General features: G+C 38.6%; 2 protein-coding genes across 2 annotated transcripts; both read left to right on the top strand.

The window, feature by feature from the left end:
* The first annotated feature begins 3 nt into the window (after positions 1-3).
* Positions 4-13028, top strand: LOC131928323 (phospholipid-transporting ATPase ABCA3-like). Its single transcript, XM_059284325.1, has 12 exons — positions 4-112; positions 464-702; positions 2111-2339; positions 2604-2771; positions 3190-3314; positions 4038-4154; positions 4976-5093; positions 6335-6483; positions 10582-10792; positions 11002-11099; positions 11380-11531; positions 12998-13028. Exons 1-12 carry the CDS (start codon positions 4-6, stop codon positions 13026-13028), a joined length of 1746 nt encoding a protein of 581 aa, XP_059140308.1.
* A 1283-nt stretch (positions 13029-14311) lies between these two features.
* Positions 14312-17274, top strand: LOC131928320 (uncharacterized; the record flags this gene model as incomplete). Its single annotated transcript, XM_059284323.1, has 4 exons — positions 14312-14347; positions 14685-14782; positions 15682-16022; positions 17125-17274. Coding segments are annotated over exons 2-4 (567 nt in total), but the record flags the coding sequence as incomplete, so codon positions are not given.
* Positions 17275-17883: the final 609 nt, after the last annotated feature.

Genomic DNA, 17883 nt, shown 5'->3' with positions numbered 1-17883 from the left:
ATTATGTTTGAAAAAGCAGAAAGTTCTGCTGACAAGGTTCCAGCCAAATTAGATTTCAAAGTTGTTTTGTTTGAGCCTGTTCCAGCTTTCAAAACTTTCAACCTAAGCTTTGGTAATTTTTTTTTTCATTTTATTTTTGTTATATGATATATTTTCTCTAAGAGTTTCACCCCACCCCCACCCCCTACCAATAACATATATATATATATATATAATATATATATATATATATATATATATATATATATATATATATATATATATATATATATATATATATATAATTTTCAGGTATTTATCTCAACCCTTCTCTACATTTTAATATGTTAAATAGATAAAACATTGTTTTAACGCAAAATAAAAAAAAATTGGTGTCACCCCCTCAAAGGTGCGCAATCAGTCCCCGCCGTGTAACACTACTGCATCTACGTAAACTCTATTTACATTTATGTCTAACTACCAGATTACACAGAGGCGGGTCTAACTTCGGCGCAACTGCTCGTAACCAAGATGTTCCTGAACTACTGGAAGCAAGAGAAACAGCTGGTCTTCAGCTCCAATGTCTCCGTCAAAACCCGTAGGTTGCCAGATAAAGTCATGGATGTGTACGAGACGTATCTCATCTACCTGCCTGCCATCTTTATTGTGTTCACGGTCATGTCGACTGTTGTTATAGTAGAGGAGAAGACATCATCCATTCAAGTAATTTTACATATATCTTACTTAGAGCTACTACGTTATATATATATATATATATATATATATATATATATATATATATATAATATAGATAGATAGGCCTATATATATATATATATATATATATATATATATATATATATATATATATATATATATATATATATATAGACATATATATATATATATAGACATATATATATATATATATATATATATATATATATATATATATATATATATATATATATATATATATAGGCCTATCTATCTATATTATATATATATATATATATATATATATATATATATATATATATATATATATATATATATATATATATATATATACATATACATATACATATATATATATATGTGTGTGTGTGTGTGTTTGTGTGTGTGTGTGTGTGTGTGTAAAATATGTATAACATCAACTTAGTGAGACTGTCAATCTTGCTCCTTATTCCATGTAGTCAGTTCCTGTTGGTTATTGTCTTACTGTGCAAGCAAAATGATTATGCGATTATACATTTTACGGAATAATCAATTTGTAGTTATTTCATATTTTAATTCATGAGTTAAAAAAAAATTGGATGAAATAACCAAATATAAAAGTGTAACCAAAATATAGAAGGTATTATATAAGGTATTGCTAGCTTACTACTGCACTGATACTAACGCTTGTCTTCTTCTTTCTCAATTGTAATGTTGGGCGTGATTTCCTTCAACACAATTAAGTATTACGTGTTAACATGTTATGCGCCATATAAACCATTTAATTTCAGCCTGCTTTTCTTTTTGGATTTGCTTTAATAGCTTTTGTCCATTCAAGAAAAAAAAACTACAAGACAGCAGTTTTTATTTTATTTTGGAGTTTCCACACTTAATTTGTAGCTGTCCCCAGCTATCGAGCCTCATCTGCCGAGGGGTTTAACCTCGGGGCGTTTCAGTTTAGCAACCATGAGCTTTACCCTCAACCACGCCGACCCAAGACTAATACTTGTGACTAGTGTCTTACACCAAACCCTGCCGTTTACTAAACGCTTCCTCCAGTGGCGTAGCCAGGATCGTCTCAAGGGGGGGGTCCAATTTTTACCCGAGGACAAACTTTCGACTTGCACCCCCTCCCTCAAACTTTCGATTTGCACCCCCCCTCTCAAACTTTTGATTTGCACCCCCCCCCCCCTCGAGCTTTCGATTTGCACCCCCTTCCCCTCAAACTTTCGATTTGCACCCCCCCCCCTTTCAAACTTTCGATTTGCACCCCCCCCCCCTCATACTTTTTATATACCGAGGGGTCTAACCCCCCCCCCCCCCCTGCCTACGCCACTGGCTTCCTCAGAGAAGAGATAAAACTACTTACTCCATTGTCTTAATTTTCTTCACTGAGCGGTTTTGACGTTTACAGGATGCTTTGAAAAATGCGGGGGTATCTCAAACTGTCTATTGGATTTCGTGGATTCTTTATCGGATGATTGTGGGCCTTCTGAGTTCTGGCGTTGCTATTGTGTACTGGTTACGTAAGATGGACACTGGATATACACAATATGTATCAAAAACCAAGTTCGTCATTTGGATTTTGCTAACGGTTCTTAACAATTTGACGTTTGCGTCCGTGTTGGCATGTTTACTTCCAAGTAAGAGAATCATTTAATCAATGTATTTTAGCTTTCTCACAATACGTCTCGTTATTAATATCTATATTATCTTAAAAATAATGAAATACTTTTTAGATTAATTAACTTTCAGTGAAAACTTAATTACCAATTCAGTTGAAACGGATAAGCATCAATTATAATTTAGCTTGAAAGTATCAATTCAAGCTAAAGATTTTTATGTAATTGAAAAATAGTTTTATTTAATGTGTAAAAAATCCCCCCCCCCCCCCCCACCCCTCATAGGTAGGTTGGTCGTAACCTCTACCACAGTCTTCTACGGCTTGTTGAACGCTCTGTCCTACGCCCTTACCTCCGCTAAAGTAACGTCCATCAAAATTTTGGCTGGGTTGTTGCTTTTTTCACATGGGAATAGGATTTGTGTTGACGCCGTCTTTTCTAAGGAGATTTTGTGTAAGCCACTGTTTGATAACATGTTTTACTCTAAAAAGTTATACTTCTCTGATATTGAGGAAGTTCTATTCAGGAAGATTGTATAACTTAAAGGTGTACTTACAACTGAAGACAACGGTGCAATTTGTTAGACATGATGAGTTTATTCCAGACATCTTCGGAGCGGGGTGGGGGGGGTCTTAAATAGTTTTTAATATATGATTTAAGTTTTTAGGGCCTCTAGGGAGGGTGGGGGGGGGGGGGGGTAATAGTTTTAAAAATATAATCTGTTGAAATAACATGTGAAAACTACAAACTACATTACCATACAGGTTTTGAGTTGCAAAATTTAAAATATCCTATTCATGATGCCTTACTTATTCAAATATGTTTTTCGTCATCAGGAACTTTTTAAAAAAAAAAACTTGCTTTATTTTAGATGGCAATTTGAAGGATAGTGATAGACTGGACAACCAGTTCATCGAAGGGGCAATGTACATGTTTTTCAACAGTGTAATCAACGCCGTGGTGGTCTTGGCTGTTGAAGTTATCTGCAATATCAAAGTATGTGCTTGTCTATACAACAATTCTATATACTTGATCAATAACGCGGTATCATTTTACAAGAGGTGCTTATATCGTGGCTTTAAAGACAACGTTGTGTTGCATTTTTTCGTCAAGAACAAGTCTATAAGTGGACATTTCCATATGTTAGAAGCTACTTAGCGCTTTTAAGGACTTTGTTATACGGTTTAATTAAGTCTTTTGTAGAAACTATATATGTATGTATGTGTGAGTACAGTTATATTTATGGGTAGATCACTTAGCCCACCCAGCCTTGATGGGTACCTGACTCACTGAGCCCACCCAGCTCTGATGAGTACCTGACTCACTGAGCCCACCCAGCTCTGATGAGTACCTGACTCACTGAGCCCACCCAGCTCTGATGAGTACTTGGCTCACTGAGTCCACCCAGCTGTGATGAGTACCTGACTCACTGAGTCCACCCAGCTCTGATGGGTACCTGACTTACTGAGTCAACCCAGCTGTGATGGATACCTGACTCTAGCCCACCCAGCTCTGATAGTTACCGACACACGTTAGCTCTGACCACACTATCCTTTCATACACCAAGGTAAAAGAAACATGTGAGTTATACTTCATCTGCACCATAAGACACCAAGTCGGAAGGGTTACTTTTATATGTGTATAAACAATTATAGATATATTCTTTTACATAGTAACTTATACCTATGCTTTTTTAAAAATAATTCTCTCTCTCACCAGAAAAAGCACATAAAACGAACTAACGTGGGGCCTGTACCGCCAGTACAAAATGACAAATGTTTTGAAACTGCCACAGGAGAAGACGCTTTTGGGATTGTTATTAGAGATCTTGTTAAAGTATTGATTTGTTAATTTAGGAATAAGATTTAAACATGTTATTTTGTATTGTTATGCTTCATAATTTTTATGTTACAAATCCACTTAAAGTAAAGATTCCTGTTTAGACCGAACGATCCATTGGGCAGATGAAGTAGAGTTCGTATGTTTCTTGACCTCGGCATATGAAAGGATAATGTGGTCAGCACAATGCCCAGCCGCCTTTACTTTCCCTAACGTGAGTTAGGTACCCATCAGAGTTGGGAGGACTCAGGGACGTTCCACTAACATGTGTTTAAAGTACTGCGGGAACACAATGTTGTAATTTTTTAAAACTCTAGCAGTGTATTTTGCCTCATGTTTGGTTTTGAAACGAAAGTGCTACACGCTGTGAACCCGGATTCGAACTCGAAATTATCGGGTTAATTTCCTTTAAATTTACGACTAGTAATTAAATTAATAGTTGTATTAGATTAAAGGTGTGGGACGGCGTGGTCGAACGTTAGAGCATTTAGCTGCTAGCCCGAAAGCCCCGATGTTCGGATCTCGCTTCAGACTTGTCACTGAAGGATGTTCCTGAGTCCACCCAGCTCTGGTGGATACCTAACTTACGTTGGGAAAAGCCATGATGGCTGTGCATAGTGCTGTCTACACTATCCCTTTAGATGCCTAGTTGAAGAAACATACTCTACCTGCCTCATGGATTGTTAGGTCTAAAGATGAACTTTACTACTAGATCAAAAGTAACAATAAATATGAATAAGAAAAAACAATATTTATTATATTTAAATTTTTTTCTATGAAAACGTTTCATTTTGCTGTTTTAATTCTTGTATACACAGGTGTACGGTGAAGACACAGTTGTGTCTGGTATCAACTTAGATATCTACAAGGACCAGATCACTATGTTGCTGGGTCACAATGGCGCTGGGAAAACAACGACACTGTCTATAATCTCAGGTACGGCTGGATGCTGTCAAAGTGTTGATATAGAGCAAGGGTCTCCAAACTACGGCCCGCGGGCCGAATGCGGCCCGCGAGGTCCTCTCATCCGGCCCGCGGAGATCTTTTTGTCCACGGAAAAAAAACGTTTGTTGGAGTTGGCTGAGGAACTTTGCTCAGAAAAATAACGACATGCCTGGAAGAAACTGGCCCCCGAACTGAAATTTGATAGCTAAAGCGGCCCTCGGACTGAAAAGTTTGGAGACCCCTGATATAGAGGTTTCATTCTTCGTATATCATGTACATGATCAGTGGTTGAACAATTCGTTTATAAACGTAGTACAGACGTGACTAGACCTCTTGTGTTTAGTTTTTTTTTCAGATACGCTCTACTCCACCTATTATCAGGAACGGACCGAGGGTGGGTACGTTAGGAGAGGTCCATCATACTGGGGTTCATCTGAGTGGGGTCTATTTGAGTGGGGTTTGTCTGGGTGGGGTTCATTATAGTGTGGTTCGCCTGGGTGTGGTTCATTATAGTGGGGTTCGTCTGGGTGTGGTTCATCACACTGGGGTTCGTCTGGGTTCGGTCCAATGTATTGGGGTTCGTCTGTATGGGGTCCATTATAGTAGGGCTCGTCTGGGTGTAGTTCATTATAGTGGGGTTCATCTGGGTGTGGTTCATTATAGTGTGGTTCGTCTGGGTTCGGTCCTATATATTGGGGTTCGTCTGTATGGGATCTATTATAGTAGGGCTCGTCTGTGTGGGGTCCATTATACTAGGGATGTATGGTGTCCATTAAAGTAGGGCTCGTGTCTGGGGGGTACATTTTATTTCAGTTTCTTTTGGGTGTGGCCCATCATATTAGGGCCTATTTTAGTATGATATGTCTGTGTGCGGTTCGTCCAGGAATATATGCATTTATAATTTCAAAATCTAATTGATGTATTTTAATAGTGAAATTTGTTTTAAAAATTCTCTATCGGAATTGACGTCTTGACATATTAGCTAGCATTGACTTATTTATATGTCAATGAGACAGGAAGGTCTAGTGTATTCAGCTGTATGCCCCAGCCACCATTACATGACCTAACTTAACCTCGTTGTCTATCAGACCAAAAAAACATTCAAGCGGAAATCTTTAAAAGAAGTAAAAAAATACCTCTAACAACCTCATTTAATATACCTAGATATTTTTAGATATTTTAAATTAAGAAGCATACTTTCCCGCAGAATGAATTTCAAACTTTTTTTTTAGGTGTGACGTCAATAACTAAAGGTAAAGTAACAATCAACGGCTCTGACGTCAGTAGTAGAGGCATTAGAAGAACAGTGGGATATTGTTCTGATGTAGATACCTTGTTTCCAAACCTTACTTCCTTTGAGCATTTAGTCTTCTACTCAAAGGTAAATATGCACTTGTTGTTGTTTTTTTTTTCAATTATTTTTTTCTACCAAAATGCAGAGTACTAGCTAAATTTCATATACTATCATCATTTCCATTTCATGCCCTAGGCACAGGGGCAGATGAAGTAGAGTTCAACTGTTTCAGAGACCTCGACATTTAAAAGGATAGCGTTGTCAGCACTATGCCCAGCCGCCTTTTCTCTAATGTGAGTTAGGTACCCATCAGAGCTGGGTGGACTCAGGGATGTTCCACTGATTTGAACCCGGATTCGAACTCGAGACTCTTGGGACAGCCATCTAGCCTTCTACGCCGTTCTCAGTTCAGTTTCATTTAGTAGCGGTAAAGAATTTTGACTAATGTTTTTGTACCAAGATCTACTCAGAGATCTATTCTGGCGCCCGTGGCGAACTATTGAATTAGCGCCCAACTTACCTCTCTATATTATGGTTGTTCTAGCTGGTGAACCACTCCCGCCCAGTGGCGTAGCTAGGATTTTCGGGCCCCTATGCAAAAAGTGTTAGTGGGCCCCTCAGAGGCGACGCGACCCTTCCGGGCGACCGGGGACAAATTTTCAGACTTTCGATTTGCACCCCCCCCCCCCCGTCAGACTTTCGATGTGCACCCCCCCCCCCCCCTCAGACTTTCAAAAAAGGGCCCCTATTTGCCCTGGGCCCCTATGCCTTGCTTACGCTAGCTTTACGGTAGCTACGCCACTGCCCCCGCCCCCCAAGTGGTGGCACTTTTTACCCTTCACTGTAAAGAAAAGTGTTCTTATTGTGTGCAACACAATTTATTTAGAAAACTGTCAAATCAGTGTGTAAAGCCATGCAAACTTTTACTTTCCTAACTTTCATTTGTTTAGAATTCAATATCCTAGCTTTAAATGAGCTTTTTATTTTTTTTCCACCCCTTTTTTTGGCGCCCCCTTAGGGTCGGCGCTCGGGGGCGGCCGCCCCACCCGTCCTCCCCTAGCTACGCCATTTGTAACTACTTGTAGTTCATCCGTTTATTTCATAGGATAGAGTATGTTTTATGAATGTTCTCTTTAAAGAGTGACACACAGTAGCGTAGCAAGGGGGGGGGCGGGGGGGGGGGGGGACATATGTCCTCGGGCGCCGACCTTAGGGAGCGCCAAAATGGGTTGGAAAAATAAATTGAAAGGTCGAGGGGGGTGCAAATCGAAAGTTTGAGTGTGGGGGGGGGGTGCAAATCGAAAGTTTGAGGGGGGGTGCAAATCGAAATCTTGAGGATGTGCAAATCGAAATCTTGAGGGGGGGTTGCAAATCGAAAGTTTGAGGGGGGGGGGGTGCAAATCGAAAAGTTTGTCCCCGGGCGCCGGGAAGGGTCGCTACGCCTCTGGTGACACATCATCCACCTTATGTCCACTAGCTGCGCGGTAACAGAATCCAGAAAGATGATGCTTTGGACATTTTGGCACGACTGGGTATCGAAGGAAAAGCGGATAAAACACCTAGCAATCTCTCACGTGGTCAACAGCGAAAACTTTCTGTAGCCTGCGCTTTTGTCGGCCAAACCCAGGTAATTTCTTTGTTCTAAGTTGTACACTATAGTCCTTACCCCTGTGATCATTATCTTATCTAGTAAACAGAAATAATTAATTATTAAGTCATTTGTAGTAGGTTCAGGTTCTATTAAAATAGAAGCGTTAGGCTATGCACTAGTGTAATTACGCTTTGTTCATACTCTATTATACAAATAAGGCGTATATAAGGCGTAATTTAAAAATATAATAATATAGATTTTATAAATCAAATAGTAGTAGGTTTAGGTTCTGTTAAAATAGAAGCGTTAGGCTTTGCACTAGTGTAATTACGCTATGTTCATTGCCTATTATACAAATAAGGCGTATATAAGACGTAATTTAAAAATATAATAATATAGATTTTATAAATCAAATAGTAGTAGGTTTAAGTTCTATTAAAATAGAAGCGTTAGGCTATGCACTAGTGTAATTACGCTATGTTCATACTCTATTATACAAATAAGGCGTATATAAGGCGTAATTTAAAAATATAATAATATAGATTTTATAAATCAAATAGTAGTAGGTTTAGGTTCTATTAAAATAGAAGCGTTAGGCTATGCACTAGTGTAATTACGCTATGTTCATACTCTATTATACAAATAAGGCGTATATAAGGCGTAATTTAAAAATATAATAATATAGATTTTATAAATCAAATAGTAGTAGGTTTAGGTTCTATTAAAATAGAAGCGTTAGGCTATGCACTAGTGTAATTACGCTATGTTCATACTCTATTATACAAATAAGGCGTATATAAGGCGTAATTTAAAAATATAATAATATAGATTTTATAAATCAAATAGTAGTAGGTTTAGGTTGTATTAAAATAGAAGCGTTAGGCTATGCACTAGTGTAATTACGCTATGTTCATACTCTATTATACAAATAAGGCGTATATAAGGCGTAATTTAAAAATATAATAATATAGATTTTATAAATCAAATAGTAGTAGGTTTAGGTTGTATTAAAATAGAAGCGTTAGGCTATGCACTAGTGTAATTACGCTATGTTCCACCGACGATCGTGTGTGTAGTAATGTAGAAGAATTCTAGAACATAAACTAGTCAGCTGGGGGCAGCAACCCTTCTAGGAGAGATAACTCCCTAGTCACACAGGCGATAGGATACCAACTCTGGTTTGTTTAAGGCAGCTCCTGCGACACTGCCAATGCTAAATTGTACAGGTAATGTCCTGTCCCTTGGGTCCATCAGCTGTGTGGAGAGAAGGGGGCCTGATATATGGGCAACATCTGGCTCTTTTCATCTTCCCGTCCAGGCATTACGCTTGGATTTTCCAAAGCTCAATCATCCAATGGTCTACTATACTGTGGCGCCTTACTTATATGTCGCATATTGTGAACTAAAAATAAAGTTCCCCTTCCAAACCTGACGGTCCATGGGCAAGTAAAGTAGAGTTCACTTGTTTCTATGACCTCGGCATATACAAGGATAGTGTGGTCAGCACTATTCCCAGCCGCTTTTAATTTCCCTAACGTGAGTTAGGTACCCATCAGAGTTGGGTGGACTCAGGGATGGTCTACTGGCTTGAACCCGGATTCGAACTCGAGACTTACGAGATAGGAGTCTAGCTCTCTACCGTTATGCCGCTCCGTCTATTGCGAGTTTGAAGATCATTTAAGACCGTAGACAGATACGTTATAGATGTTGAATCTTATAAAAACAGACCATCATCATGGGTGACGAGAGATTGAAAGTTTAAGACAGGGGTTCCCAACCTTTTTTTTTACTCTAGAGCACATTCTAAAATATCGGTAGGGTGGCGGGCACCACCTATTTTAAATCGACAAACTCCTTCCATAATTTGTCATTTTCCCATAATTTATTTTCTTATTTTTTTATAGTCATAATGCATTCATAAATAATAAACAAAAATGTTTCAAAATAATAAAATAATTTGGCATTTTTTTCAAATTGCATACACAAAGAGAAATGTATTTAAAAACATAAAGAAAGTAAACAAAACACATAAATACAAAGAAAACATTTAATTAAAAAATATAATAAGGTCAATGTGATCTTTGGCCTTGCATTTTATTGGCCAGAGCTTCATAATTAGGAGAGTATGGCGATTATCCTGTTAGCAGACAATAAAGATGCTCATCGTTGAGTCGAGATCTGACTTGATTTTATTATTAAGGTCATGTTTGAAAACAATGATTCGCATAAATATGTCGAACCGAAAAATGATTCAAATGGCACTAGCCGTTCCAGGCTAGCGTAAATAGTGCAGTCTGGCTCGCCGCTAGACAAGTTGGGACAAGTATCGAAATATTTAATAAACCTAGGCAGTCCAAAAAAATGTAAAACTGTAACAAATGAATACAAATAAATCATATTTTAAAATAATGTTTATGAAAAAAATTCTGTCTCTGTCGAATAGTGAGAGGCGGGCACATACGAATCGTTCAGCGGGCGCCATGGCGCCCGCGGGCACAGGGTTGGGAACCCCTGGTTTAAGACATTTGAAACTATTATCTATATGACATTTGTAGACTAACTCAATTGACATTACTAAAAATTTGTAAAAACAGACCGTCATCCTGGATGAGCCTTCAACTGGACTGGATCCAGCCTCCAGACAAGACATGTGGAGAGCTTTGAAAAGTTGGCGCCAAGGTCGAACTATTTTTATGACCACACATTTTATGGATGAGGCCGAGAACTTGGGTGACAGGATAGCCATCATGGAGAAAGGCAGGATCAAGTGCTGTGGGACTCCAATGTTTCTCAAGAACATTTTTGGTAATGTATCGTCGTCATCGTTTCCAGTGTTTCTTTCGGGTTCTTTTCTCCGGAGAGAAAGGGGGAGGGTGACACTTGAAATTTTCGGGGGGAGTAGACGTTTTGACGTTGTTGTTTTTTTAAAATAAAGACAGGCAGACAATAATTTTAAAAAAAAATGTCCAGACTTCCCGTGATTTGTCTCCCTTTCTTCTTGTATGTGTAACCAGGACTGGAGCACAAGCTAACCATTGTCAAGGGAGACAACTGCAATGGTCACAAGGTTGTCAAACACGTCACGTCTTGTATTAGAGAAGCCATTTTTCAGGTAACCAGAGTTTCTTCCAGGCATCTCTTCGGGAGGGGGGGGGGGGTGAGTCCCCCCTGAAGAATGTCTACCTCCCCCACTCCCCCGAACGAAATAGAATTTATATAGATAATATATACTTTTACCAGAGTTGCCCCCCCCCAGGAAATTTAGTCAGTTCCCCCACTAATTTTAATTCCCCCACCCCCTCCCCATTGAAAAAAAAGTCTGAAAGAAACACTACAGGTAACCATGCAAGTAAAGAATGAATGCTATTTTTTCTTACTTTTTGAACTTTCAGACGTCTAACGCCACAGATCTCATTTTTTCATTGCCCGGAAGTAGTGGCAGTGAGATTCCAAGGCTGCTGAGTAGCCTGGAAAATGAGATGGAATCACTGCATATAACCTCGTACAGGCTAGCACCAACCTCCATGCAGGATGTCTTCACAAGGTAACACGAATGCCCAGAGGCGAAGGGAGGGGGGGGGGGACGGGGGCGAGGGGTGCGGACCGCACCGGGTGACACCATTTAGGTGGGGGGGGGGGGGTGACACCAAGGCAAAAAATAGTAAAATATATAGAGAAAAATTTTGAAAGGGGGGGGGGGGTTGCAAAAATCGAAAGTTCTAGGGGGCGGGGTGCAAATCGAAAGTTTGAGGGGGGTGCAAATCGAAAATTGAAAAATTGTCCCCGTGAAGAGTCGCTACGCCTCTGGGGGGGGGGGGGTGACACCATTAAGTGCCGCACCGGGTGACACCCGACCTCGCTACACCACTGCGTATGCCACACATCGGGTGCTTCATCTCGTCGTCTTTTTCTTTTTTTTTTTGTGACAAACCCACACGGGGACGCCGTAGAAAGCTCCTTACACTTTTGCCGGTCACCGGCGAATTTTCCTGGCAGTCCCCCAAGACAGTCCTGCCTCTGCCAGCTGCTTCCCCTCCGTGCCTCTCAGTAGCGTAGGCAGGATCGTCTCATGGGGGAGGGGGGTTCAAATTTTTTCCAGCAGTATATAACCCGGGGACAAACTTTCGATTTGCACCCCACTTAAACTTTCGATTTGCACCCCCCCTCAAACTTTCGATTTACACCCCCCTCAAACTTTATATATATACCGAGGGGTCTATGGGGGGTTATGACCCCCCTACCACCCCCTGCCTACGCCACTTGTGCCTCTACGTCTCCCTTGGCCTTCTCTGTTTTCTTTTTCTTGAGTCGTCGGTGAAATTATTTAATCCATTATAATATAATTACATTTTTCTACCATCAAGCTATTCGAACGCTGTTTTTTTTTTTTTTTAAATGTTTACAACAAAGCTTGAAAATCTCTTTTTTTTCCTAACATTTCTAAATAACGTCGTTGTCGGATGGAAGGGCGTATGGCTGCTAGCCTGATTGTCGCATGTTCGGATCCAGGTTCACGCTTGTGATTGTAGAACGTCCCTTAGTCCAACTAGCTCTGATGAATACCTTTCTTCCGTTGGGGAAAGTAAAGCCAGCTAGGGATTAGTCGACAACATCATCCTTTCATTAGTCGACAACATCATCCTTTCATTAGTCGACAACATCATCCTTTCATTAGGCCTCATATATGGGACTATATTCATATATATAGATGTATATTAATATCTTATCTAATTATTCAACATACATAAATACAATATGTAGAATATATGGTATATATTGGTATAAATAAATATATTGGTATATATATATATATATATATATATATATATATATATATATATATATATATATATATATATATATATATATATATATATATATACACGCCGGAAATAATTAAAAGAACATGGTGCCACGTTGTTCATAACATTTTTTTCGTCCTCACTGTATTGAATGTGTTCAAGGTTTTTGCCTTTCTGCGAATTACCATGTTTCTCATTTCTTTAACAGGAGCCTGCAAGAAGATTTTGTCAATGAGTAAGTTTGGTTAGATTTGAGTTATTCATTGACTTGACTTTGACTTAGTCCTCTTTGCTCCTTATGGAACATAGGGCGTCAACCATTTCCGTTCATTTCATCCGATCCCCGGCTATTAATTTTGCCGTCTCCCAAGACATCCCTGTTGGATTCAGTTCTTTAAGAAGACTACGCCACCAGGTCTGTCTTGGGCGCCCTCTTTTCCGCTTTCCCTGGGGGTTCCCCTCAAGCGCTTGGCGTGTAACATTTGGGTGAGCCCTTCGCAGTGTGTGACCCACCCAGCGCCACTTCCTCCTTCTTATTTGCACAGCCATAGGCTCCTGTCTTGCTTTCCTCCATAATTCTATGTTCGGCACTTTGTCCTGCCATCTCAGTTTCAATATCTGTCTAAGGCATCTATTCATGAAGGTCTGTATCTTTGCTTTGGAGACTCTCCATGTCTCTGCTCCATACAGCAGAACTGCATTGACATTTGAGTTAACTATCCTAATTTTTGTGGTAATGGAGATGGCAGAATTTTTCCATATGGGTCGCAGAACTGTGAAAGCGTAGCGGGCTCTATTAATTCTAGCACGTATGTCCTCCTATGTGCCTCCCGTTTTGCTGATCTTGCTGCCAAGGTAGACCTACTCTTCCACATCCTTTACCCGTCTTCCGTCTATTGTCACTGGAGCTTCCTGGTTATTGTTAATTATCATCACTTATGTCTTTTCTGAGTTATTCATTAGACGATTGTAAACACTCACTCAATACTCCAGCAAAATAAATTACGGTAATAACCTTTGTAAAACTCCAAATTTCAAAATGGTAAAGTTAGCGCTAAGATTTGTGAAATGAAGCTTGGGATAATAAAGTACAGTATCGGTATGTTAAAGGGCAGTTAATTTGTCTAGAAAATAACGTAAGTTTTTTTCTGATCGTTTTATCACACTCGGTTCATATCACTCTAAGTGCACTCTCAGTTTTTATCACTAAAAAGTGCATTTTCAGCTTATGTCACCCTAGGTGCACTCTCTGCTTATTTCAATGTGCGAGCACTCAGTTTAAATTGGAAAAACACTCTTAAAACAAAAAGTGCTTTAAGAGTTCACAACTATCAAAGAACAAGATCACAAAGAAAATATCAATATGCACTTTTTAAAAAACATTTTGTGGACCAGTGCTTAAAACTATCTTAGAGTACTTTAAAATTGTTTTGTTGTTTAAGTTATTTTAGACCAAAACCTTGTCGGTGCTTAGGGCAAAGTTAAATTTCTTTTTCTCTCTTTTTTTTGGAATAAGTCAAGGAAATACCGAATTAAAAAAAGATTCACCTGCACTTAGGTAAGACATTTTCAAGTGCTAATAAGGTTTATATATATATGTGTGTATATATATATATATATATATATATATATATATATATATATATATATATATATATATATATATTATATATATATTATATATATATTATATATATATATATATATACATATATATACATGTGTGTATTTGTATATGTATATGTATATATATATAAATATATATAAATATATATGTATATATATATATATATATATATATATATATATATATATATATATATATATATATATATATATAAGATAAGCTAAGATAAGATAAGATAAGATAATTTTTGCCATCATCTCGATCCTAGTCCGAAAAGTTCCCCACACTTCATGGACTCAGTCGATGGGGTAGATCTTAGCTCTAGTGCTGATGACGTCATTAAAGAAGCTTCACTGGTGTTTACTGGTGAGCAACTATAGACTACTCGATGACCTACATGTTATATTGTAAACAGTTAGTTTGTCGTGTCTCAACTTTCGTATCATCATTACAAATTTAGGGTTACTTAACATATTTAAAATAACTTTGACGAGTGTCTAGCGAGGAATGGGCCACGAGTTGTAGAAATTATCGGAGTCCACCCAGCTCTGATGGGTACCAGGTTCAGATTATGGGACATAAAGACGGCTTGGCATAGTGCTGACTACCCTTGCATGTACCGTCATGAAAAAAAAACTCTACTTTAACAGCCATATGAACCCTCAAGTCCATAAGGATACATTTGAGTATTGAAATAAAAATTTAATTCTTGGCAAATGTAAATAAAATATAACAATAATATTTAATCTAGAAAATATTCTTTACCATATCAGCTTAATATAATATTTAGTTTTTAATTAATTACTTAACGCCCAATTTGCTATTGCATTAGCTTTTATGTTCATAAAATTTAATGACATCGATCTCAAAATATTTTTTTCCCACAAGCACACGTTTCATTTTCCCACGCTAGTAATCCTTCAAGCCGCAAAACTATAAATAGATAATGACCAGAGGCGTAGCGAGGGGGGGTGCGGGGGGGGGGGGTGCGGACCGCACCGGGTGACACCATTTGTGGGGGGGTGACACCAAGGCAAAAAATAGCAAAATATATAGAGAAAAACTTGATGGGGGGGGGGGTGCAAATCGAAAACTTGAGGGGGGGGGTGCAATATCGAAAACTTGAAAGTTTGTCCCCGGGAAGGTTCGCTACGCCTCTGGGGTGACACCATTAAGTGCCGCACCGGGTGACACAACAACGCCACTGATAATGACTGATTGTGTTCAATTAATTAATGCAGCCATCATCATCTTTTATTTACTAGCTAGACCAGACACACCTACCTGTGAGATACAGCGAATCACCGGACATCGACTGAGAGTTCAACAGCTCTGCGCAGTATTGAGAAAAAGATGGATATTGTTGCGAAGAGCTCCGTTGTCCGTCCTTCTGTTGATGTTAGCCAGCGTATCTCTGTTGACTATCTACATTTCAAGTAGTCACAAGTCTCCGTTCGTACAGTCAATGTACTTCAAGGCTCAGGATTACAATGATATCATTGTGGTTATGGGTAAACCCAGAGAACCAGAGGCACAACAGATTTACAACAGTGTTAGAGAACTTTTACCTCCTGACTTTCAAGTCATTGAGCCTGATTCAAAATCGGTAAATGGTTTGATCAAACAAATGTCGTAGCCTGTAGGCAAATACTGATTAGGTGTGGTTGGGTATGGTAGAGAATATTTTCAAGTTCGGTAAATGGTTTGATAAATTGAATGTCGTAGCCTGTAGGTAAATACTGATTAGGGGTGGTTGGGTATGGTAGAGCATATTTTCAAGTTCGGTAAATGGTTTGATAAAACGAACGTCGTAGCCTGTAGGTAAATACTGATTGGGCGTGGTTGGGTATGGTGGAGCATACGACTGCGACGCCGCAAGTCTCGTGTTCGAATCTCGGGCTCATGTCAGTAGAACTTTCTTGAGTCTACTCAGCTCTGATGGGTACCTGGCTCACGTTAGATAGAGTAGAGGATGCTGGGCATAGGGATGGTCACACTTTCTTTCACTATGCTGAGGTCAATGAAACAGGCGAACTCTACCTCACCTAACCCGTGGACCGTCAGCCTTGACAGGGTCCTCAATTATTTTAACACTGATTGCACTTTTTTTTTCAAAATTTCTAATTTCTAAAATAAATAACTATGATTACTGTTATACATAATTTAGGTACTAAAACTTCGAAAACCAGAGATTTTCAAATGGAAAATTCAAAAGCTTTAATTATTTTTAACACTTTCCAAATTCTTCGATGATAAGTGAAATAATCGTTTGCTGCATGATTAAGTTTTCTTCATAAAAAAGATTGAACTATGAACTACCGACTTTCATGCATACTAGATGTTAGGGTTGGTGGCGAAGGGGACACTCTTAAATAAAAAAATAAAAAATGAAATAATATTGCAAGTTAACTCTGTAGAATTGGCGGAGGAGGATCGCGCCGGATGACACCATTCTTTGGGGGTGACACCAACATAAAAAAAAAACCACACAAAAAATTTGAATGAAAATATCTGCCATTTCTGTTAGTAATTTTAGATAATTTTAGGTATACCTTGACACCCCCCCTCCCCGTAAAGATTCGCGTTCTTCCAGGTAAAATGTCTGAAAGAAACACCATTCATGTCGCAGTTGAGCTATTTACAAATCCGTTCTTGCCTAGACTTGTTTTATCTAAATAAAATATCCGCATTTTTTTTCTCCTTACCAGACGTACTACGACTACCTGAAAGACTGGGGCCGAGCTAATTCTGTGGAGAGATACAGAGACAACCTTATGATGGGGTTTGAAATCAAGCAGCCTCCAGAGTCTAGCATTGTGTACTATCAGAGCTCATTTGTTCACAGTGAAGCTGTTGCGGTATTTTAGTCTCTCAGTACTCGTTAACGTATCAACACAACATATTGTTTTATAGGTTTCAGTTTTTACTTTCTCGTATATACGAAGTATAGAGAAGGTCTTGTAATCGTGCAAAAAAGAAATTGAGATTTTTGCAGATCTCGACGTTTTACACCTCCCTGAGTCGGAAAAACATAGTTTTGCAATCTTGTCCGTATGTCTGTGTGTGTATGTGTGTCTGTGTGTGTGTGTCTGTCTGTAAACACGATAACTTGAGAACCGTTACAGCTAGGTTGATGAAATTTCATATATAAGTATTATATTAAAATCGTAGATCCGTATCAACTTTTGAGCGATTTCCGATAAACGAAAGTGGTACTTTTTCTACTTTGAATTTTTCAAAAGCCTATAACTTAAGTACTGTTTCAGATAGATAAATGAAATTTCACATGTGATAGATTAAATCTCTACCTTTTGTCAAATTTTTAATAATTTCCGTTGACCGAAAGTAGTAATTTAAGCTATTTCCGATTTTTCAAAAACGCATATGAATTTATGAAGTACTAATAATATTCTGCACTATTATGCACATTTTATTTGGCGTTCACTTGGTGTGCAATTCATTTTTCT

This window comes from Physella acuta, unplaced genomic scaffold (assembly GCF_028476545.2).
Source record: "Physella acuta isolate Inbredline_101_S28 unplaced genomic scaffold, ASM2847654v3 ptg001482l, whole genome shotgun sequence".
NCBI classification, from domain to species: domain Eukaryota; kingdom Metazoa; phylum Mollusca; class Gastropoda; family Physidae; genus Physella; species Physella acuta.
The sequence above is the reverse complement of the archived record's forward strand: the minus strand, read 5'-3'. Positions and strand labels throughout refer to the sequence as shown.